We start from the raw sequence: 25,760 nt of genomic DNA, 5'->3' as shown, positions 1-25,760 counted from the left end.
TGCTTCCATTATGCCACTTCAAGGGATTAGTTGCATCAATTTACCTCACTTCACTATTAATCATATTCTTTTTGTCCCCAAACTTACCTTTATTTTATCATCTATTAGTCAATTTGCTGATTTAACATACCATATAATCTTCAATGTTGCTTCTTATGCAGAATACAGTAGATAAGCATGGAGATTGAGACAAGTTGTATATGTTCTCACTTGTTTAAGTTGAATCATTTTTGTTAGATTTTATATTTTGCACTAGTGGGCCCTATATGGGTCCTACATAAGCTTAGGGGTCTTACACCAAAAAGTCTCAAGACTAGTGGCTCAACCCCTATGCCTATATATAAACTCATTACACTCCTATCACACAACCGATGTAGGACTATATTTCCAACAATTTTCATATCTTGCATTTGGATTTTTTTTTTAAAACATCTCATTGTTTTCACTCAAGTTAAACTCTCAAGTTAAACTCTCACTTTACATTGTTTTATTTCAATTATTCTTAGTTGGATCATATTTTTACCTCCATATTAGAGCATTTAGTTTGCCCAGGTATGTCTAGAACATTACATGTAAGTGATATTTTAAATTGTCATTGGTATAAATTGCCCAAATTCTCCATTGTACCTTTTAATATTAGTCCTACAATTGCCCCATCTGCTTTTGATTTGGATCATTTGGGGCATTTGGGACATTTAGGACCTGCACCTATGGGTGACAATGAACATGCATTTTATTGTATCATTTATAGATGATCACACATGTTACATATGGATATTTGCCTAATACATAAGCACTTTTAACTTCTACAATATCTCATTTTATTACAAAAAGTATACACCGCTTCGGAAATTAATTAAATATTTATGTTTAGATTCTAGACATTCATATAAGTATATATCTTATTTACTCAAAACTTTGGTCTTTGAAAGAACAATTTCATCAAACTTCTTGCCTTACATTCCTAAATACAATGAAACTGCAAAGAATCCCCACATTATTTCAAACAACCAAATCATTATTGTCTTTTACTGATGTAGCATCCATGTTAGGGGGTGAAGCCATGTTAACTATTGTTTATCTCATTAAGCACATTCCTTCTATGCTTCTTGATTTCCACCCTTTTTCATACTATACACGGTTTTCAGCTCAATTAATCTTATTTTCGTGCTTTGGGGTGCACTAGTTTTGTTTTGTTACCTACTCATGAATGCACAAAGTTATCAACAAAATAAAGCATGTGTATTTTTCTTGGTTGAGAAATTAATCAAAAAGGATATCTGTATTTTAATTTTAGCACTAATGAATTAATATGTTTCTTGGAATGTAGCTTTCCTAGAAACTTATAATTTTGATTCTTCATTAAGTGTTTTGTTCTCTTCTTAGTCTTCTAATTAACTATGATCGACCTATTATCAATCAACATGCATCTATGACTTTTATTATTCCTAGCACACTTCCCTTTCACCGTCTTCCGTTACACTAGTTCACACTTGTAGTTCCAAGGCAGCAACACAGCATTCTAAAGAGGGATCTATTTTCATCTTGACCAAATGATTCTACTGGGTTTACCATCTCCATCTACACAAGTATTCCCCAGACTATTCAAGTTCAACCACCTTGTACTCATTGACCCCTAACAAGTATACATCAATAACTCACTTCAATTTATTCATTTGACTGTTAGTTATGTTCACCATCCATAAATTCCTTAAATCTTTTCCTTTAAAGAAAACTAATCTTATCTTAATTGGCAAAAAGCTATGCAAAGATTTACGCCCAAAATAATAATAACAATAGATTAACACAAAAACAGAAGGATTTCTTAGAAAATATTATTTGTTATAAGTGGATATATCAGATTAACACAAAAAAACAGATGGATCTCTTAAAAACTTTAAAGCTCATCTTATGGATAAGGGCTCCTCTCAATATTACAATTTTGACTATGAAAAGTTATTTGCTCCAAAGGAAAAAATGATCTCAACAAGTATTTTGATTATCATTACTTATACCCAACAATAACCTCTATTTCAAATCGATAGTTAGAAAAAAAGGCTTTCCAAATAGAGATTTACTTAAATAGGTGGGCATGCATCCTCCTCCAGGTTTGCTCCATGCTAAGAGGTTAAGTATTATCTTCGTAAAGCACATTATGGTCTCAAATAGATGGCCCATGCTTGGTTTGAGAAGTTCAATTTAGAATTACTCCAACTAGGCTTTGTTAATTCACCTTATGATTTTGTCGTGTTGACTTATATGTTTTTTGTGGCAAAAGTCTCTTGCTTTTGCATATAAATAATATGATTTATTATTTGAGATTGACTCAAATGATATTCTCTTTCTTAAAGATCACCTTGCAAAATTATTTTGAATGAAAATTTTAAGCCCTTTATATTATTTTCTTTAGATTGAAGTAGCTTCATTAACTCTTAATTATATCTTGCCTCAGACTAAGTATATCACTGCATATGCTCACCGATGAAAAGACCAATTACTACACTTTTTAAGCAAAATATTAAGCTTTTTCCCACATGATAACACACTTTTGGATGATCCCGCTTTATATTGCAAAGTTGTTCCCTTTTGGTGGATCCCACAATTACTCATCCAGCTGTACAGTTTGATGTGAATTTCATCTTTAGTTTATATATCACCTTTATAATGCAGCTTAAGCAAAAGATATCACATATCGCCACTCTACTACTAGGTGTATTTATATGGGAGATTCTTTAATCTCTTGGAATAAAAACAAACAACAAATGGTTGTTGTTGGATAAAAACCGAGTATCATTCTATGGTAAATACCACAAGTCAGGTTATCAAACTTCATTAGCTTTTAGATGCTTTGTAGGATTGCCTTAGTCTAAGCTTATATCTTATTATTGCAATAATAATAGTACAATATTGATTGCTCACAACTTGGTTTTTCATGAGCAAATAAAACATATTAAAATCGAATATTATTTTGCTAACCAACATTTCAACAAGGCCCTATCAATCATCCCTATGTTCAAAGTTCTATGCAAAGTAATAAACCATATAACCAAGTCTTTGGTGTGGCGTGCCCTTGGGAATTTTTGAAATGTTAATCCCTAGTTTGTTACAACAAATCCAAAGTTTGTAACAACTTATTGTTTCTCTTTATAAATTCCTATGACCCAATCCCAAATCAATGAAGAATAGAAATATTTTACATGGTATCAGAGAGTGACCATAAAGCTTAACCATTTTTTTTTGTCTAATGCAGATGACTACCTCCAATTCAATTTCAACCCCCTCTTCACACACCCATTCTCACAACTTTCCCACCATTCAACAACCAATCTCCATTAAGCTTACATCCGCAAACTATCTACTATGGATCACTCAATTAACTCCCGCAATCAAAAGTTATAATTTGTTTCAATTTGTAGATGGCACTACGATTACTCCATCTTCCATCATTAAAGATCAGCCTAATCCAACTTACCATGAATGAATAACACGTGATCAACTGGTGTTATCATGGATTGTGAACTCACTCTCAGAATCAGTCATGCAACAGGTTGTCGGAGTTACCATGGCTAGAGAAGCTTGGCAAAAACTTGCAGCTACTTATGCATTTAGATCCCAAGCTCATGTGCGTCAAATCATAAACCAACTCTATTATCTCCAACAAAAAAAATGATGATATACAAACTTTCATGTTAAGAGCCACGCAGCTGTATGATCAACTCCACGCACTTCAACATCCAATCTCAGAAGATGAACTCGTGAATGCAATTTTAAAAGGGTTAGGACCAACATACCGCCCTTTCATACAGAATATTAAGCCGCATCTCCAGCCTATATACTATGAAGATTTGTTTGGGTTACTCTTATCTGAAGAACTTCCATTGAAGAATGAACAATATTCAACATGTGATTTTCTTCTAACAGCTCACTACTCATCTAAAAGCTTCAATTGCAATAGTTATGGGCATTTAGCACAACAATATCCCTCACCACGTACAGGTAACAGTCGGTTTGCACCTCCAATCTCCAATTATACTTCCACTTCGAACAATATTCAACCCAAGCGTCTACCCAACCAATCATGAATTTTAGCCAGCGAAGCCACTTATATCACAAATGATCTTGGGACTTTGGCAATACATTCAAAGTATTCTGGCCAGAAGAAGTTTCTATTAGCGATGGTAATGCCATTTCAATTTCCCATATTGGTTCGTCCAATGTTTCATTAAATAATAAATTATTTGTGTTGACAAAAATTCTTCATGTGCCTGATTCATGTTAAAATTTAATTGTCGTCAAGAGAATTCACAAGAGCTAATGATATTTCTATTAAATTCTTTCCGGATTATTTTCAAGTGAAGGATATTCACACAGGGAGGTATTACATCACGAACAACTTGATAAAGAAGTATACTCTCTTTCATTTCAGCAACAATTGCCTTCTCCTCAAGCTCATCTTTGCAGTTTTTCAACTTGCCATGCAATACTTGCGCATGTAAATCCAAGGATAGTGGTTGTCACACTTCAACAATCAAGCAAAGTTAATGCATGTAATAAAGTGCTCCATAAATGTGTTGCTTACAGTGTCAATAAAACACATAAGCTTCACTAGAATCTGATCCTACAAGCTACCGAATCGCTAGAATTAGTATAGCACGTATATATGAGGTCCGGCTCCGGAAACTTCCAGTTTAGGCATTCTTATTATATTATTTTTGTTGATTGTTTCACAAAGTTTTGCTAGGTTTTTTTTCTCAAAAATAAATCAGAGGTGTTGCAATGCTTAATTAAATTTCGGAAAACAATGGAAACACTTATGGGAAGACCAATCAAACAATTACAATCCGATGGTGGAGGAGAATACCAAGCACTAAAAACTTTATTTGATAGACAATGGCATTACACAGCCCATTTCATGCCCATATACACCTGAGCAAAATGGCTTCACTGAGAGACAACATCGACAAATTATTGATACTACACATTGCCTGTCATCACATGCTCAGTCCATATTAAATATCAGGATTTCGCAATCGCAACTGCAGTTTACACAATCAATCGGCTTTCTCAATCAACCTTGCAAAATAAGTCACCTTTTTGAAGTGCTCCACGGAAAAAGGCCAAATATCCATCTTTTGCATGTATTCAGTTGCCGATGTTATCCATGGCTCCAACCATAGACAAACCACGAACTAGAACCAAGATCAAAGACACATGTATTATTCGGCTATACTGTCGAAACATATAGGATATATCAATGTCTTAATGTAATTACATATAAAAATTTATATGTCACGACATTGTCTCTTTGATGAACAGGTTCTACCATTCACCAAAAGATGCTGATTCCTCAAAGCAATGTGTTCCAAAGGACAATACTGCTGGAGCTACTCTCACTCTTCAACTTCCATATCCAATGATGCCATTCAATAATACTCATCAACAAGGAGCTCCATCATCAATTCCACGTGACACTCTCATACATGCATTAAGTAGGGCCCAAAATAATGATAACCACACTCCCACAAGCAATGTTCCTACATTTACTCAAGAAGCTGCCTAAAATCCAACACCTGCCAATCAACCCTCTGTGACATCCGAACAACTACATGCTACAACTATTGTACATCCAGCGCAATCTCCATGTTCATCAAGAACAAAAAGCCCAAGGAATCAGCACCTTCTATTAACACTGACCATATGCTAACGTGTGCTAAAACTAGCCATACAAAGCCTAGAATTTTATGAACAACCCTTCAAGAATCTAAACCTACATGCTATTCTAAAGCTGCAAAACATAAGGTTTGGAAAAGAAAGCTAAGGGGATTGAAATTAATCCTCTTGTGAATAATGGAACTTGGGACTTGGTGCCTCGACATAAAGCCACAAATATCCTTGGAAACAAATGGCTTTACAGAATCAAGAGTCTACCCAACTCCTCAGAATTGATTCAATGAAACGTTCAGGCCTGTTGTTAAACCCATCACAATTCGATTATTATTCTCTTGCCGTTAGGTTCAATTGGAAAATGATGCAATTGGACATTTCCAATGCCTTTCTTTACAGAACTCTTGAAAAACCAATGGTCATGGACATGGAACAACCACAAGGCTTCATTGATCCAAATTTTCCAACACGTCCGTTGCTTGCACAAAGCCTTGTATGGCCTCCGACAAGCACCACGACAATGATTCAAAACTCTAGACAGCTATTTTGATTCATTTCGGATTTTATAGGCTCTAAGGCTAACACCTCCTTATACATCTATCGACAAGGTGATAAACAAATTTATATTTGTTTATTGCTTGATATATGCCAATGACTATTATTACCAGCAATGACAATATGATTGTAGATGTGATAAAGAACTTGCAGGCAAAGTTCCCAGTGAGAAACCTTGGAGGAGTCGGTTACTTCTTAGGAATAGAGGTGGCCCGCAAACAGGGAGAACTTTTCCTTTCCCAAAGAAAATACATCACAGACCTCTTACAACAAATTCAAATGGCTGAAGCAAACCTAATAACAACACCAGCTTGTACTCGACATGCTAGAACACAAAATGATAGCTTCCACAATCCAACCATGTACTGAAGCATAGTTGGTAACCTATAATACCTTACATTTACACAACCTGATGTATCATATGTTGTTAACCAAGAAGCATAGAGAATGCACAATCCAATTGTTGATGATTGGGGGGTGGTTAAACACATTTTGTGTTACTTACGTGGAACATGGCATCATGGTTTATTGCTAAGAAGGAATGAATCCTTTTCAATTGAATGGTTACAATAATGCCGACTAGGGAAGTGCTTTGTTAGATCGCAAGAGCACATCTAGTTTTGTTGGTTATTTTGGATCAGATTTGGTGTCATGGTCCTCACGAAAGCAACGAACAGCTGCCCGTTCAACCACTGATGCTGAATAAAAACCGTTGGTCTACTTGGCATCCGAGGTAACGTGGGTCCAATATCTTCATGGTGAATTGGGTTAACCCAATTACAACTCCCGAATTATGGTGTGATAACATATTAACTACCTAGTTAACTGCTAACCCGATGTTCCATGCTTGATCCAAACACCTCAGATTGATTTCCACTTCATTACGTGCCAAAGTAGTCAAGCGACAACTTCATGTATCCTATTTTTCCACAATCAACCAATTAGCGGACACCTTTACAAAGCCCCTAGCTAAAGCTTTTTGGATCTCAAAGACAAGATGACTGTCCGAGCTCCTCCTAGCCAACTTGAGGGAGGATGATATACCCAAATGACTAAGTCTTTGGTGCAGTTGTGCCCTTGGGAATTTTTGAAATGTGAATCCAAAGTTTGTTACAACTCCAAAGTTTGTTACAACAACTTGTTGCATCTCTTTATAAATTCCTCTGTAACCCAATCTAAAATCAATGAAGAATAGAAATATTTTACACAGTATTAATATGTTCACAAAGGCTCGCCCATTTTTAATTTCTTTTCAACAAACTATTGATGTTTACTTCTTCATTAACAATTTGCAAAAAAGGATGTTAGAGTAGCGACATGCATTTAGACTGTATAAGGGTAACACCATCTATTGCCTTAAATTTAGAAAACCCTAATCTTTGTGCCTCAATAGTAATTGTAATTTGAAGTGATAGACTATTCTTTTATCTAGAACTATCAATAAATTTGAGATTCCTTATCTTTCAATAGTTTGTTTCAGTTGCATCTAACATAGATGAAACTAACAAACTAACCTCTTAAATAAGAAATTAAAGTATCTAGATCAGGACAAGATGTAGATAAAATACAGCTGAGGCTAATTCTACCAACAAACAAGCTAAGCCATTTTGTTCCAACGGTAATGAATACCATCAAAGACAAGTTTGCATCAGCGCCAACATAACATTTAGGCTGGCAAGCAACCAAGAAAACTGAAAAAGGACCAGCCAGGAAACACATTTCTTTCATACAAATTAGTAAAAACCAATTTCTCACAATGAGCGAATAACTGATATGATAATTTTCAGGAACTTGAACATTCTGCATTTTAAGATCTAATACATGATAATAAATATTAGTATGTTAAATCCAAATGTGGGGGTTTGGTAGGTGCGTTTACCAGCATTCTCCAACCAAACACCCCAAGCTTATCCCAACAACTCTTTTTCATAAGATATAATCATTTACAAAATATATTACTAATTATTTTTTATAAAATATTAATATTAATAATACCTATTATAAATTTTTGAACAGTGAAATTATATAAAGAAGCTGAAGTAATGAAGATAAGGACTTGGTCAAGATCCTACCGTGCAATAAGTCAACATTCAGGATTGAACGAGCATTTTTAAATAGTGATCCGCTATGCAACCAACTTTGTCACTATTGTCCAACTCCATTTGCATCAGGTCATTGTGGTCAGAAGATAGAAGGATCTTGGCAACCTTTAAAAATAATAAATAAATATAGAACATGTTTCAAACAATAGATAAATGTCAAAACACTGTAAAAGTAAACAAGAATGAAAATCAGTACTAACAATTTAATGCTAACTCCAAAGTAGGCAAATCAAAACCAAAAATATAATTTTAGCTACTCACATATGATGCTCCCTGAAGCCCAATGTTCTCCAGACAAAATACTAAATTGCCATGAATCCTCTCAAGAGTTTTTATTTGCTTCTGGAGTTCTTGAAAATCATCACATTGCTCCTTCCTTATCGTGCGGGTACACTGCATAAACCACAAAAATATAATACGAAGAGCTGGAGGAAGCATAAAAAGGATTAAGCATGAAAAACTAAGTATTTACCTCATCCTTTGTTTCCTCGAGTTTCTGTGTGCAAGTTACAATAAAGCCTGACGAATGGTTGGCTACTGGACCATAAAGGTATATTTTGATATCTGGAGTAGCAGCAACACATTCAAGTTGAAGATTGTGATCCACAGAACATATCTATTCAATAATGGAAACAGGTTAGGGAACATATAAGAACTGAACGGAGCTTATCATATCTGTAGCCAGTCCAATAAATTCTAGCACCTTTGCCTCCAATAAATTCTCAAGACTGTTGATGCGCCTGGAATATTCCAACTGATTCAGCCCGCCTGGAACAAGAATTTTTACGGACACCAGAAAGGGAGTCAACTGGAGTAATTGTAAACTTAACATTTAAGTGGGAAAAAGAAAATGTGAGATCAAAAGCCACAAAAATTAACTGATAATTGTTGGTATCATTGGAAGAATGAGCACATGAGCAAAACAAATAAGAAATCATCCATTGTCAAAGCCTTAAGATATTCCAACGAAGGAAGAAAATAGAGGAAAAGAAAATGCTAAGGCAAATTATATTGTTGGCTTTGACTGAATGAACACAAACAAGATGAATGTGCAAATGAATAAAAATGAACTCACAACATTTTCTTGCTTCTAATCTTTTGTTTTCTTCCTCTTCCTCTATTTTGCACCAGCTCATATAGAGCCTAAAAGTTACTCTAGCTAATTTAAGAAAGATGCAGAATCATGTGAGATCATATAGGATACTGACCACACTAGTCTAGACTTGGACATCAATTCAATCTGAATTTACAAATAAACAACATGACATAGTAATTGCTGACTTGATTAACACAAACTTGCACAAAAGTAGAAATATTTAAATGAAGTGAGCTGACCCACTGGAACAAATGAAGGAAAGGATGAAGATTTGCAATCTAGTTGCATAATTGACTTCAAATAGCAAAGCAATCAGCATGTCTAATTGGCAAAATTAGCACACAATAGACACCAATTTGCTTTAATAAGCTGGGGCATGACTAAATTAAGGTTAAATTAGAAAACCAATCATCACATCAAATGATTTACATTAGTTAAACACCTAATTAGCCACAATAATGATTGATCAACAAAAAAATGAGCGTGGCATCGTGTCAATTGAAATAAGCATAAAGAGAACAAATCATGATAAAATTAATTCCAACAAAGGCTTATTGCTGAGTATCCCTATAGGCAAGTGAAACTAGTCTCCATAAGTAGTTCTTATTTATCACAAGTTAGATCAAATTTGATGTTGATTTGCTAAAATAAACTTACAGAAGGCACGAATTGTAGTTGAAAGGTTGAATTTACACGAGGGTAGACTCATTATATTTATAAAGGTAAACCAGAAGATTAATAGCAACAATCATTACTTCATTTAAATAATTATGGTTAACAAGAAGACAAGTTCTGAAATAAATTGTGGATACAATCAATAAATTAGGAAATTTATCACCCAAAGGAGACATAGAACGATTGTCTTATTCCCACAAAAAAAACCATAAACGATGACAATAACTTTGGAACCAAGCATTTGCTTGTTTTGAAAATATTCATGAATATCAAATATCCCATTCCTGGAAAAAGTTCTCATTTTTTTTTAAGAACATGTTTTAGATTATTTTAGAGAACAAGATTTATAAATGAAAACATGACAATGCAATTGTTAGAAAGCAATTAATCAGCAAATGTTTTTCAAATATTATTGTGTCACCCAAACAATTGTTATAAAATTATACAAATAACATGTTATTAAAATAGTGGCCATATAAAAAGTTTGGCAATTCAACATGGACATACCTTGCATATCATTACACAGCATTTTGTCTATAGACCATAAAGATCAACATGCAAATGAAATTTCTTAAGAGGTGTTTGGTTGTGAAATACTACCTCCAACCAAAGATCTTTCAAGGATAACTTGAGTTAGAAATACCCTTTTTTTATTAATTAATTAATTAAATTAAATTTATCAATAATATTAAATTTAACATTAATAAACACCCATTATTAATTTAAAAAGTATAATTTTAACTTTAAAATATTTACTTTCATTAGTATTAATTAACTCAAATTTTCCTTAATTTTTTTCCAAATTTTTAAATAAAATTTTTCCTCCAAAACAAACTCAAACAACTAAACCAAATCCAACTTAACGCAATTCTTCCTTAACCCAATCAAATTTAGCCTGAAGGAAAGTTTGACCCATGGACATAACAAGACATGATAGGACAAGACAAAACAAGTATACTGGCATTGTAACCATGACCAGAACAAAACAAAAAAATTTTAGTGCCACTTGCACCCTCATCATATCTTAATTCTTTTATTTATAAGAACATGACATGAATATAATTTATTTGATTTTAAATCATAAATATTCTTTATAGATACATAAAAATCCAATAAATAAATAATTTTGATTAAACATTTTTAGCCAATATTTTAAAGTAAATTATAAACTATATTAGAAATACCTGCCAGAAAAAATCTAACCAACCATGAAAGACTATCTAGAGAGGCCACCATAAAGTTTTTAATTACTTTCATACCAAAAAGAAGTCAACAGATTATGATGCATACCCATGAAAAGTTATAAATATAAATATTTCTAATAAATTGGCTTTGTAAATATAAATATCTCTAATATAATTATATATACTCTCCCATGTATTTTAGATTTAATAAATTATGAGTGAAAATGAGTGTTTATATCTGTATACATTATAATGGAAAACTGCTTGCATATCCTTGCCAAACTAGGTAATTGTTAATATACCCCCATAAAAATCATATTTGGTATATATCCTTACAGTCAAAAATCAACTTACAAATTTTATAAAAATATAAATTGATCTTTGATTTTCTCCAGTTTCCAGGGATGCAGTAAAAATATAAATTGATAATTAAATTTTCTAAAATTATTACAAACAGATTTTCTTAAACACTATTTTAACCAGTAAAAATAGAAATTGATCCTAATATAAATTTCCTATTAATCAACCTGAGAAAAAGAGATACATTTTTGCTGAATTTTATTAAAACAGGTCCCAAATATGAAAAAGAAAACAAAACAGATGATAACAAACAAAACCCAATATTCAAGCAAAGACTGAATAACTTAGGAATTCGATTTTAAAGATTAACAATGGCATGCAATAATTATGTCATAAAAATAGGGTTTCACAACAGTTCTACGCAAGGCTGTGAACCTACTACTGGAAGGTTAATTACCTTTCCCAACAATAGGCGAAGCAGTCATACCGAATATACGAGGAACTTTTGGGGTGTTCGTCTTGTAAAACTCCTATAGATATGTCAATAATAAAGGAATTGGTCAATTAGTGTTAAAGTAAATGAAATATCAGATTTTGAGACATGAACACCTTCATGATTTGAGCATAAGGGTGTCTACTCTGTGCTTGGGCATGATGGCACTCATCAAAAATCAACAGGACAATATGCTCCATCCTGATGAAACAATGTTGTAAACTGTGGAGAAGAATTTGTGGAGTCATTACAAGAACCTGAAAGGGATTCAAGAATTAGAAAATATATATATATATATATATAATCCCAGAACTAATGTTAGTCAGTGTCAATATCATTTGGTTCATACTGTCGATCACAATGATAGCAAGAATTGGATGGATAACCAACCTGGATTTGAAACATTACATCAGGATTATTTCCAAAAATAGTCATTCTTTGATCCACAAATAAATGAAAAACATAACAACAATTAATGTCTAACATGAGTAATAAAGTACTGAACATCATTGGACAATTTAAATTGGGGTTAAACTAGCTGAGATTGCGGTAAGGTTTTAAGTTCACTCTTTGAGCATGAATTGTCCTTCATGCTCATTTAGAAATCAAATTTTGCCCTCTTCTTCCTCCAAACTCTTCCCCTCTGTACTCCAGCTCCTCCTCTACATCCTCCTTTCAATCTCCTTATAAATCATGTAAAGAAATGAAACCTCCAAAATCAAGGGACATGGGTTTGGAGAAATGGGTGAGAAAGATTATTCAAACTATTCAAAATGCATTTTAAACCATATGTGCCAGTGTATACTTAGTTAATAAGATCTCACAAAAGAAACTACAATGATGAACAATTTACTAAGCCTCATAGACGTATGCAAACAAAGTGACAATTCCAAAAATAGTGAAGGTAAAGATAAACTATTCAAACCACAATTTCTGGTTTTTGTAGTGTTTCCTTCCCCTTTAATGGAGATGATTGGATGAACCACGCCATAGCAACACAAGGAAAACCACTCAAATAAAAATACAGGTTTTTGTACTCTATAGGAAAGATTTGACCAAAGAAATGAGTAAATCAATTCACACCTCGAAAATCTAATAATCACCCACTTGACCTGGGCTTAAGCTAAGCAACTAACGCCATGTTATTTTAAAAAAGCAAAAGAGTGAGACACAAAATAAAAGCAAAGAATAGATCTTGTGTGAAAAAGAAAAGACACTCGCAATTTCTTACCATGCATATATGCAGGAACCATGTGAGGGGCAAATAACTTTTGATCTTGTATAAGTAACTATATGAGAGTTTCATGACCCTTCTAATCTCATATAAGTTAACAGTTAAAAGAAAGAATAAGCATTGGAGATGCAATACCTCAGCTTCTAATTCATAAAAGGAAGATGCGATCAGTCCTTTTTTAAATACACATGCATGTTCCTATTAAGTTCTTTCCACCAATGTGGTTCACCACTACGGGCCTCTTTGAAGCTACTTTCTATCAACAGTCAAATCACATAAAGCTCCAACAGATACCACACCTTCCCAAAATCAAAAGTCTATCTATCAATGATGACTTCAACATCAATGAGTTTTAACACACTGCATCATTGGGAAGCTCATTAGGATTCCACCTTCCTTCAGTGACAGTTGGTGGTGGTCTTATATTTGTGCTTTTAGCCATTTATAGTTTGTTGCCTAACTAACCGTCCAGTAGTTAATTGGTTTTTGTCAGCATAGTCTACTTACAGAAAAGAAGTATAATGTCACTTCTTTTCACTCTATACAAGTGCAGTACAATCTTCTTGCACGCACTTGCTTCACTGATGATCAAACAAATTTCAAACTGATGAGTCTTCATTGTAAGGTATGATCAATAGTGATGAGGTTTATTCTAATTTGTACCTTTAGCATTAGCTTATACAAAATATGTTTATCTCACTGACTCTCAATCCATTATCACTCTTATATTAGATTTTTTCATTGAAACAATGTATCCTACTGGTTCGATTTGTTCATTTCATGCTCTTCATTATCACTAAGTGACTACATTGCAAGCATATTTTCCTCCACTTCCGCTTTGATTCTCAAGCTTAAAAATTATTAACATACCAAATGGACTAGTCACCCATGCTCCACTTCCACTCATTCTGCCTTTCACAGGCCAAAAGGCAATGGTGCACCTTGTAATGCAAATCATGGCATTGCTAATGTTTCAACAGAGGTCATCCATATATATAATTTACTGGTTTACAAGGTTGTGATTCATTGGTTTTTCCATGCGCTTTAATTGAGACCATCATAGACAAATTAGATTGGAGTCAATGAGAATTTACCTGAATTAGTAAAGCAAATGGGTTATCCTTGAATAGCCCAGAATAGCAGGCACACTAGATATTTCTAAATTCCAATACCTTGTAACTCACTCATAAATATTTTAGTAACATGAAAAAGGACTGATGTGAGTATGTCAATAAGCAACCATAACTGATGTAGGAAGGTGCAGCACTCAAATAATAAATCTTTTGGGTGATAAAGCAGAAGTTCATTTTAGGTATTACACTTCATTACAATAACATACTTTTCATCAGAATTGAAAAAAATTAGTGTAAACTAACAGCATTCTAGGAAAAATAGATGATGAGGTACCAGTTGTGATCAAAATCAGAATTCAAAATAAACTAAACCGAGTAAAAGGCTTAACAGGAAGTTCGAAAACTACATTACTAAACAAACAGATCAGACATCTAACCTCAAATTGATCAATCTCCTTATCCCACTCAGCATGGTCTTTCAAGCGCTTGCATTTTCCAAAATAGCTGCTGACTTTAAAATTGGTGGAACTCTCAATGACTAGGGCTTGCTGCAAAAGCTTAGTAGGTCAGTTCTTATGCAGTGAAATACCACAGACACAAATGTCCATTTTAATCGGGATGGACAAAAGAAGTTTTCAAAAATTATAAAGATACCATGCTGTATGAGGGTATTATAAACAGATTTTCTTCTGTTCTATTTTGACCATTAAAGATATACTAGAACATACAGTACAGTAAAGGGCAAAGGAAGTTGATGGGAAGTAAATTAACGCAAGCTCTCATCCTGGTCAATATTTTGAAGGCAAAGGGGAACTCAACATGTCCTCATAGACCAGTTGTCTATTTCTTAAAGTTTGAATGGTTAGCTAGATTTGATCTAACCATGAAGCTTGAATAAATTATCAAGCTCAGCTATGGCATCTCACCATATCAGATTCAAATAGAAAAAGTAGTGCATAATACTAAAATTTGCTATTGCCTCCCAGCTTTCACCAGCACACTATTACTCTATGATATTAAAATCAACAAAATCCTGCATAAAGATCATGCTAAAAGCAATTCATTAGTTAATATACCAAAATTCCAATAGTTCATCATTAAAAAGATGACCAAACAACCTTAATTTGCAAACCAGAGCAAAGGGAATGATAACATTAAAGCCATAACCAACGATATGCCAAGCAACACACAATCAACAAATGAACTCCATAAACAGCGAGACTAAAACAGAACCGCTAAAAACACATCAAACAACAACAAATTCAAAGAAACCTGCTTAACAAGAGCGCCAGTGGGAGCGAGGAAAACACAGATGCTGCGGCTGGGTTTTAGAATCTCATTCCTCAGCTCATACATGAGCAACACCGCAATATGGGTTTTCCCACCTCCAGTTCTCAGAAACACAATCAAATTCTGATCCACAGCCTTCTTGCACACCTCCAGTTGATAACTGCAATCAAAGAAGCTCAAGAAAACCAATCAAACTAAAAAAAAATGAAATTCAAGCAAATCAAACCACCGATCTCACTTCCGAGCAATCTTTCTCGGGTCCTTCAATGGCGAACGCGAGCTCCCCTCCATTAAATCTTCAAGAAAACAACACCAACGATTCCCTGCACTCCATTTCACCAAGATTTTGAGAAATCCAAGAACGACAACATGGAAACAGAGAAAAAATCCATGAAAATGGCGGCTGTGACCTCACTCCCTGCCGATCCTCGCGTGCTCCTCCTTCAATGGCTTCGAGCTTCGGTTCAAGAATCAGAGATCGAAAGCGTGATGTGTGTGTGTATATATATATATAGAGAGAGAGAGAGAGAGAGAGAGAGAGAAAGCACGAGGATTTCGAGATTCTCTGATATGCTTGTATCTTGGTTGCTTGGGGTTTAAGCAAGGCTTGGATTTCGTGTTTTCTGCTTAAATTATCAAGAGGTACCTGAGATAGTTTTTATTGTGTAAGAGGTCCCTGCATTCTCTTAAATGGTCTATTTTTTTCTTTTTTTGGGAAATACTGCATGTTTATTGCCGAGTAATATAAGTTTTTACTTTTTTAGGGAATTATGGTTTGCATGAAACGCGTGTTTTTGTGGTTATTAAATTACGTTTAAGTCCCTATAATTTTTTTACCTGGAGGTACCTGCATTAATGCATTTTAATAATGAACTTTTTTTCCTTTTTTTTTTTCTGGAAACTGCGCGTTGATTTCTTAGTCAATGGTTTATTGGTTTATGCTTAGTAAATTATCTAAAGGTCCCTAAACTATTTTTTTCTGACGGGAAGGTCTCAGCATTTCTTAATTTAGTCGATGACCATTTAAACTGAAAAAATTTTTTGTTTACCACCACACAAACGTGACTAACCCATACTAAATATTCAATCATACTTCATCCACCTTATACTAAATGTCATATTATAAAAAAATAAATAAATTATTTTGTCAACTTTAAAAATTTTATAAATATTAATTATTTTTTTCTTTTTATTCTATAATTTTAACAAAAATAAAAATAATATTTGTGTAAAACTAAAGTACTATGACAATTAATATAAAAGAGAGAAAGTACATTAGATCTTTCCACATGAAAAATAAACTCATTATTTTTCAGATTGAGTGATGAAATAATTTCTTTTGATCATAAAAGTTCCCGCATTTTATTTGAATGTTTATATATTTTTTATTTTTATTTTTTTGAAAAACTATAATATTAAATTTTGTTATTTTATTTTTCAGTTTGACCCCTATTTTTTTTTTTCTTCTTCATCTCGATTTTCCAAGCTGTCACCCGAGAGAAGTTTTTTTATATATTTATTTAATTATTAAAAAAAAGAAAAAAATATATTTTCAGTGCATGAATAAGTCAGTTATCATTTTAGCAAGCATGACATACTACAAATACGGATCCACACCCTCCCCATGTTGATCATTTTCATTTTCTTTCTCATGTTTGTCATTAGGCAAGAAGTACTTGAAGGCTTGAAGAAGCACAAAGTGATGAAAAAATAAATAAATAATAAATAAAATAAATATTTTTAAAAAATAATAGTTAAAAGACTATTTGATCTATTGATCTCTGATCCCAGTGAATAAAGATATTTGTGTCATTAAAAAATAGATTTGAGTTAAAGTAAAGTAAACATACAAATGATATTACATTCGCGCATATGCTTTATAATAGTGCGTGTCTTTTAACACTTGATTTATCTATATTTATTTAAAAAAATAATAAAAAATTTTGTTAAAATTTTCCATCGTGATAAATTATCCGTCAAATTTTGTATATTTTTAAAATTAACGTTTCGTAAAAATTAATAAACTATCTTTAACTTTGTTAAGTTTAATATTATAAAAAATTACTGAACTAATAAAAATTCAAAAAATAAAAATAAAAAAAAACAAATTACAAAAATTGATTAAATAATTTTCAAAAAAAAATAATGCAGAAGAAGGCCCGAAGCTCAAGAGAAGGCTCAAATCCCAAAAGAAAAAGGCAAAAAGGTAGCAACTTGCAAGGATTCCCAAGCATTAAAGAGTTCTTAATAAAAGCAGAAATTCTTTTAATATTAGAAAAAACCCCAAATATAATTTAGTTTTTAATAACAATTAGAATGTGAAGAAAATAAAAATTCTAGTCCAGACTCCAAATTAAATTTTGAATTATTTAATTTTAATTTAATTTTACCAATTAATTAAATAACGAACATTTTAGTTTGATTATAAAAATTGGCATTGCTCGCATACAAAGAAAAACTCACCAAAGATTGAAGCTCCTTTTAGATTATATTATAAAAAAGGGAATATCTATATATATGTGTATAATTTTTTGTTTAATAGTATTTTTCAAAACTTTACTATTTTATCCTTTTTCACGGTCAGCATAAATTTTTTTCTATGAAAATAACGAAAATAAAACACCTTACATAAAATTGAAAATTTGAAACTTTTTATTTTTAAAAATTTACAGTTTTATTTAAAAACAGAAACATGGGTTCCTAAATCATTGTTAATTGTAAATTATATATATATATATATGTGTGTGTGTTCACTTTTCTTATTTGGTTGATGTGTAACACATTGACAAAAAAAAAAGAGTAATTTTTATTTACATAAATGCAACAAGCTATGTCAGAAAATATTACGTGATCTTTGGAGTTCTATCTTGAGTTTTCTTCAAAATAAATACACTTTTGCAAAAGATTAAAAAATTAGTACTAATAATTATCGAAGAAAAGAAGTCGCAAATGTTGAAAAGTCATTGGGTTAAAATTTTATATTTTATAATATTTAATAAATCAAAGCATTTATATTGAAAATTTTGATATTCTTGAACAATGAAAATTGAAAGATAACTAAATACAAGAGATTTTATCTTACAATATTATTCAATATTACTTAATACACTAAAACAAGTACTTAAAGTATGAGACAATTGCAAACTAAAAATCAAAAGAGAAATTCAATATATCTTAAATTCCAATTGCTAAAAAATGCTTTTCTTTTCAACAAATAATTTATGCCTATAATTTCTCTACACATAATCCATGCTTTTCGATTTCCTCTCATCGGACATCTCTTCTATAATTAACAATCTAAAAATGATTTTTAGGTGATTTTCTTTTCGCATTCTTTGCAACTAAATTCAAACTAAAAAAAGAAGAATTGTTAAATTTCTGCCAAACATCAAAAGAAAATTAGTTTCAAAATAAAATAAAATCAATGATTTAGAATTACAAACCTAAGCAACTCTTGATGAGTTATTTCCAATTTAAGAGATTGGATGATGTTTATAAAATTTGTGATTAAGTTAATCAATTTCTTCCAATATCTTAATGACTCATTGTGTTCAAACACATCTGTAATTTTGTTTAGAAAAAGAAAAATAAGACATCTAAAATGTTGTTGATGATGTTCTCATTGAAATAAAGATCATAGAGAGTTGTTGTTGTTTTTATTTTTATTTTTAATAAAGGGATTATATAGAGTAATAAGATGTGAATATGAAACACAAACAGCATGAATCTTGCCCATTGTATGCATGATTTATGGATCCTAATATTACTTTATTAGTAATTAAGAATAATAATTATCATAATGGTGTTTTTGTAGTGCAACCACAAATTTTACAATTTTTTGAGAAAAGCGACAGTGAGCACCCGAGATGAACACTAGAGTAGCAGGCTCACCGACGAACCGTGCCTCACTTTGTAGAGATGGGGATCGAAATCGGGGAGCCCACGCTGACACTCGAGACTAACACCCTCATGCAAGGGACGCATGCGATAGATCGAAATAGTCATTGGCCAAATTTTACACTTTACTCTTGGTATATATATTTTTAAAAAACTGCAATGTTTACCCTTTTTTAATTTTTATTTTTATTTTTTCACCATTAGGACGGCTATTTTCTTCGTCTCGTTTTTCCTAGCTGTCACTCGAGAAAGATGTATTTTCTAGTCGTTTTTAAAATTTAATTTTATTATTTTTAAAAGAAAAGAAAATTGTTTTCATTTTTAGTGCATGAATTAGTTAGTGATCATCTTCTTACTAAGCAAAACCTACTACAAATAAGGATCCACATTGCAGCATTACCGTAACCACAAAACATATATATATATATATATTTCTGAATTTTTTTTCTTTAACAAAAATTTTCAAAATTTTACAATTATTCTCTTGCATGTTTTTGGAAAGAGGGCGGGGCGAGCAAGTGGGGGACAGGGGACCAGCACTCACGTGGGCATCGAAATCACCCGTCTACAATTACTATTCACAACTCACGGAAATGCGCTCGGTAGAGAATTGAGCTCTCACGCTCGGTGAGAGTTCATGTAGTAACCCGTGTCTACCAATGGGATCCCGAAGATCGTTGACAATTATTCTCTTGCATGTTCTGAACAGACCAAGTGCTATTAACTACATCTGAATGTTACTTTTGCATTTGCAAACCCAAACAGAAGCATCATATTATCACCGAATTTTAAAAAGATTATTCACTTTTGTTATTTTTTTTTTCCTTATTTGATATGTAACCCATAAATAATACACATACATTGTAAACAAAAGGCAGGAAATTCTCAGGTTGATATGCTTTGAAACTGTTATTTTCCTCATTTGAAATGAAACACACTGTCAACAAAAAAACAAATGTTCAAGGCCGCATTGAGATATAAAATACAAGAAATTTTATCATATAATATTATTTAATATTCTTTAATACAACCACATTTTTTTGAGAAAAAAAAAGACATTTGTTAGAAAGTTAAAAATTGAGATAAAGAGATAAAGCGTTATAACAAATTAAATAAAAACATTGCAGAAATACATTACTTTTCTACAAATAATTCATACCCGGTAATTTTTGTCCTATCACTCTTTTCAAATTTTCGACTCAGCAGTGGCCTATACAAGTATTTCAAAATAAAATTGTAAGTCAAAACATCCCGAAATCCATAGTAATTTCTTTTAGCATTTTTTAGAAATGAGTGTACATCCTACAAGACAGAAGAAAAAAAATAGCATTGTTAAAGTTTCTGCTAAATATCAACAAATATTCCAAATAAAAAGTATTAGAACAAACTATTGCTGAAAATAAAGTGAACAAAGAAATATCTTGAAATAAAGGAGGATAAAGGATTTAAAATTAGAAACCTAGACGGTTCTTGATAAGTTATTTTTTCAATTTTAGAAATTTGATGATGATTTAGAATCTTTGTAATTAATTCAATCAATTTCTTCCAATATCTCAATGACTCATTGCACTCAAAAACATCTGTAATTTTGTTTTTGAAAAAGAAAAATAAAACATCTAACATGTTATTGATGTTGTTCACATTAAAAGAAAGATCATATGGAGTAAGAAGATGTGAATATGATACACAAAGAGCATGAATCTTGCTCACTGCATTCATATTTATGGATCCTAATATTACTTTATTTAGTCATTAAGAATAACAATTATCATAATGATGCTTTGTAGTGCAGCCACATATTTTACACTTTACCATCTAATTCTTGTGATAGTTTGGTGAAAAAGATCCTAAATGCTGGACAAATGATTCTCCAATGCAATGAAATTGTTCATTCTGTTAAAGAATTCAATTCGATAATTCACAAACTTTTCTTGTTTGGAAAAATGCATTGATTTCCATTGTCATACACCAAGTCATTTGACGAATTAAAAGAAAAGAATGGTTATTATTTTTTCTTTTTTGAAAAAAAAGGTCCATGGCAGGGTAGTGTTTCCAATTTCCATACATTTGTGGTATATCTAATGATTTTAGCCTATAGTTCCAGTGTAGGCTAGAAGTTCCAATTGATGCCTAGTTCATACTATATTACCTAACTTAACTCTTGCACACATAAACCACATCATTCTTAAGTTTTGTTTAATAAAAAGCAGCAAATCACACTACCCCAAGTAATGATCTGAACTGAAAGAAATTAAAATAGTCATTGAACCATTGAAACTCCTTTAACTTTGGTTTCGTTAAGTTAAAAGGTCCCTAAGACCTTTACATTAGCCTACTTGTCATGCTAATCTATACTATCCCTTGCATGAAATAGAAAACCATACTCCTATTCCTAGTTTGATCTATGTATAATAACCAAAATATGAAAGAAAAGATAGCAAAACCAATAAAATGAATATGTATCAGAGACAAATCAAAATTAAAAAGACAAGTATATTATAATCCATAACACGACCACCTCTAAACTCCAGAATTCTTTATCAAAGTTTAAAAGCCAAAATCCAATGATCCTGATACCAATATAAATTGGCTTAATTCATCAAAAAATTAAAACCTATTTACACAAGTACATGAATGCCAGCAGACTAACATCAAACCCTAAAATCCTTGACACAAGAATCTCAACAAATTGTGCAAACATGATAGAAGGAACTACTTCATAATCCTTGCAAACCTGAATCCATTCAAATTACTCCACCCACCTGGTAGGAAAAATTACCCCCATATTCTAGTTCCGAAATACATTTTACACCAAAACTAAAAGATAAAACAACCATGAAATTTGTACAGATTAAGATGAACTTGAAATTCACATGGAAAAATCAGCTGGTGAACCTCCTAATTCACTCAACTTTCACTAGCATAAATCGTCAATAAAACACTGCAAACATGAACTGGCAAAAATATACTCCACTTTTTTCAAAGAATTTCCATAAGTTAAATTACCTTCCACTTGCTTATCCACGAGCTCAGTTTTAAGTTCAGCTCAGTTGATCTCACACTGCATATTGCGTAAGTGAATCTTCAATCACAATCTGGTAAGGTGAGGAAAAATATTTATTATGAATGCATATATCCTTTTTCTTTTTAAGAAAAGATAAAACTTTATACAATATACAAGCTATTGTCATCAGCGTTGCCAGCTTTGCTTTTCCATGAAGGTAGAGTCAAGCAATTCCCCATGTCACCGATAATTTAGCAGTTAGACATTAGCAAATTTGTGGTCCAGTAGTGGAATATAACCCTCATCCTTCAAATTCTCTGTTAGTCCATCAAGAGCGGAATATATATCATCACTCTGGTTGTGAGACATATCACCAGTAAGGAATTTATGTGTCTCACTGCCACCAATTTCCACACAACTAAAACCTGGGCACTTGACCACGCCACCATGCTTCATTGCGGCACGCACATGTCTCACATCGTCCCACCTTGAAGCATCTGCATAGATGTTTGATAGCAAGACCCAATACCCTGAATGTTGGGGATCCAACTGAATCAGCTTCTTGGCTGCAACTTCAGCTAATTCAACATTCCCGTAAATCCTACAAGCATTAAGGAGTGCACTCCAAATGCACTCATCCGGTTCAATAGGCATGCCCTTGATAAATTGGTAGGCTCTATCCAATTCACCAACCCTTCCCAAATTGTCTATAATACAAGCATAGTGATCTAAATCACGCACTACACCATGATCTCTAGCCATAGAATCAAAGAAATAGAGACCTTCCTCGAGCAAACCTGCATGGCTGCAAGCGGATAGAAGGGCGATAAAAGTAACTCTATTTGGTTTGAAGCCTTGCTGTAGCATCCTGTCAAAAAGCGAGAAGGACTCCCGAGGAGAGGCACTGAAGGCACAACATGAGATAATAGTGTTCCAGGATATAGTATCCCTTGATTCCATCCCATCAAAAACCTTTCTTGCATCACTTGCACAGCCACATTTCCCATAAGCATCCATGAGAGCATTTTCAACCACCAAATAAGATTGTGAAAACCCACATTTGACCATCCTTGCATGCAAAGCCATTCCTTGCCGAAGATTAGATGAATGCCCACACCCATTTAGCACAGAGCTGAATGAATACTCATCAGGCCAAACACCATCCGCAAGCATTGCTCGAAAGAGCCGAGACACATGCTCAAAGTCATCAACTAAAGCAAGTTTCGCAAGCATCGTATTCCATGATATGATATCCCTTTCGGGCATTGTATCAAATACATTATCAGCAGACTCACTGTCTCCTGCTTTCACATACATAGCCATGAGAGCATTGCAAACCGAAGTATTGGATGCAAGCCCATTGACTTTACAAGCATAGCCATGAATCTCCATCCCATTCCTTGGTCTCAAGCCACACAGCGGGAGCAACAAAGTAAGAGAAACCTTAGGCAAAGGCCTTTCCTCACAACCAAACTCAACAGCCATTGCTCTAAAAACCTCAAACGCTTCCTCCACAGCCCCACAATCAAGAAAACCAGAAATCATAGAAACCCAAAGGCGAGGGCTTTTCAACCGAATCCTCTCAAACAACAGTGAAGCATCACGCAAAGAACCAAGCGAAGCATAGCCAGCAGCAATCGCCGCCCACAACCGGTCCTCATCGACAGGGTCGAAATCCACAAACTCCAACACTCTCAAAGCAAATCCATGCAACATTTTCAGCGTCTCCAAACACCGGAGATCAGGTATCACAGGGAGAAGAGTATTAAACGTAGCGGGACTCGGGCGCACAGTGTTGAGCATGAAGCGAAGAACTTGTAGGGCAAGCTCAATGTCTCCGGTCTGGACACAACCGGCGATGATGGAATTCCAGCTGCTACAGCCGGGAGGATCAAAGCCCCAGCTTTGCATGACGTCAAGCAATTGGAAGCAGTCCTGGAGGAGAGCATGGCGGGCGAGGGCGGAGAGGATGGAGTTGCAGGCGGGGAGGTTTGGTTGGGGAATTCTGTCGAACAGGTTGAGGGCGTGAGGGAGAGGGGCGAGTTTGGAGTAGAGGTCGAGAAGGGCGCAAGCGCAGAAGGGGTTGGAAAGGAGGAGGCCGGATTTGAGAAGGAGGGAGTGGAGCTGGAGGCCGAGAGGGAGGAGGGAGAGGGAGGAGGAGGACTTGAGGACGAAGGGGAAGGTGAACTCGTTGGGGCGGAGACCGAGAGGGAGCATTCGGAGGAAGAGGGAGAGGGAGGTGGAGTGGTCGCCGGAGGTGGTGTGGTGACGGATGAGGTCGTTGTAGTGGCGGAGAGAGAGGGAGGACGGAGGAGGAGGAGGAGGAGGGAATGGGGAGAGAGAGAGGAGAGATGGTGATAGCCATGGAAATGCCGAATGGAGCTCCCGGGAAAGAGAGAGAGAGGAATGGTAATATTGTAATATTGTTGTATTGATGAGAAATTTGCAAAAACAACCCTCACAAAGATGTGAAATTGTAGTTGAATATATATATATATATATATATTTGGTTTTTTTTAAGGATATGAGAAACAATAAATATATTCAAAACATAATTAATTAATTAATTAAAATGACCTGTTTTATTTTTTATAATTTTTTTTTTATAAAATGTGATACGTCATTTGTGGACAAAAATTAACTCCTTAACACATGTGCTCTCACTCTATATGAACTAAGATTAGTTAATATCTTTATATTTTTTTTAAATGTTTAATATGATATTTATAATTAATTATTTTTTATTTTTCAAACAATAAAATATTTGTTTATTCACCTTTTGAAAATTACAATTTACCCATATAAATCATTTCTAAACTAAATATCATGCATACCCTTGAATTTATTTAATTTGTTAACATGTATAAAATACTGTGCATCTCATTTTTTATTGTATTTATAAATAGTAACACAATGAAAAGTGAGATGTACAATATTGTCATCTGAACGGTTCAATCAATATACCTAATGATTCATTCAATTATAACCGTTAAATTCAATTTCTACTATAACTATAGTAATTTTTTAAAATCAAAATCAAAATCAATAAATCCCAAATAAACCTAATTAACTCACATAATTAACCCACCCATGTCTCTATCTCTATAGATGTTCTGCAGTTGATGTTTAGATATATACTTATAAGTTATAACAAGCATGTACAGTTAAAATATATTATTTAATGTTAACCTAT

The 25,760-nt window shown here is 33.3% G+C and overlaps 2 protein-coding genes across 7 annotated transcripts in view; both read right to left on the bottom strand.

The window, feature by feature from the left end:
- LOC120268275 (endoribonuclease Dicer homolog 4-like) overlaps nucleotides 1–16,242 on the bottom strand; it is a 32,728-nt gene extending 16,486 nt beyond the window's left edge. For 3 of the 6 annotated variants that reach the window (XM_039275717.1, XM_039275716.1, XM_039275719.1), the window contains exons 1-10: nucleotides 16,077–16,242; nucleotides 15,905–15,989; nucleotides 15,649–15,826; nucleotides 14,814–14,924; nucleotides 12,186–12,326; nucleotides 12,034–12,106; nucleotides 9,025–9,089; nucleotides 8,794–8,937; nucleotides 8,583–8,714; nucleotides 8,292–8,426 (exon numbers count right to left, since the gene is read on the bottom strand). In XM_039275717.1, coding sequence (XP_039131651.1) covers nucleotides 8,310–8,426; nucleotides 8,583–8,714; nucleotides 8,794–8,937; nucleotides 9,025–9,089; nucleotides 12,034–12,106; nucleotides 12,186–12,326; nucleotides 14,814–14,924; nucleotides 15,649–15,826; nucleotides 15,905–15,957 — 1,014 coding nt within the window. In that variant the 5' untranslated portion in view covers nucleotides 15,958–15,989; nucleotides 16,077–16,242 and the 3' untranslated portion in view covers nucleotides 8,292–8,309. Of the gene's footprint in view, nucleotides 1–4,880; nucleotides 5,190–8,291; nucleotides 8,427–8,582; nucleotides 8,715–8,793; nucleotides 8,938–9,024; nucleotides 9,090–12,033; nucleotides 12,107–12,185; nucleotides 12,327–14,813; nucleotides 14,925–15,648; nucleotides 15,827–15,904; nucleotides 15,990–16,076 lie in introns of those variants that run through there. The other 3 variants (XM_039275718.1, XM_039275720.1, XM_039275721.1) reach the window with 3 other exon arrangements.
- A 4,018-nt stretch (nucleotides 16,243–20,260) lies between these two features.
- Nucleotides 20,261–24,909, bottom strand: LOC120269363 (pentatricopeptide repeat-containing protein At4g21300-like). Its single transcript, XM_039276701.1, has 4 exons — nucleotides 22,735–24,909; nucleotides 22,570–22,658; nucleotides 20,723–20,865; nucleotides 20,261–20,500 (listed from the first exon to the last, which is right to left on the bottom strand). Exon 1 carries the CDS (start codon nucleotides 24,782–24,784, stop codon nucleotides 22,826–22,828), a length of 1,959 nt encoding a protein of 652 aa, XP_039132635.1. The 5' UTR covers nucleotides 24,785–24,909; the 3' UTR covers nucleotides 20,261–20,500; nucleotides 20,723–20,865; nucleotides 22,570–22,658; nucleotides 22,735–22,825.
- Nucleotides 24,910–25,760: the final 851 nt, after the last annotated feature.

The sequence above is a fragment of the Dioscorea cayenensis genome, chromosome 9 (genome assembly GCF_009730915.1).
Source record: "Dioscorea cayenensis subsp. rotundata cultivar TDr96_F1 chromosome 9, TDr96_F1_v2_PseudoChromosome.rev07_lg8_w22 25.fasta, whole genome shotgun sequence".
Taxonomy (NCBI): Eukaryota; Viridiplantae; Streptophyta; class Magnoliopsida; order Dioscoreales; family Dioscoreaceae; genus Dioscorea; species Dioscorea cayenensis.
Note: the sequence above shows the minus strand (reverse complement) of the source record. Positions and strands in the feature narration are given on the sequence as shown.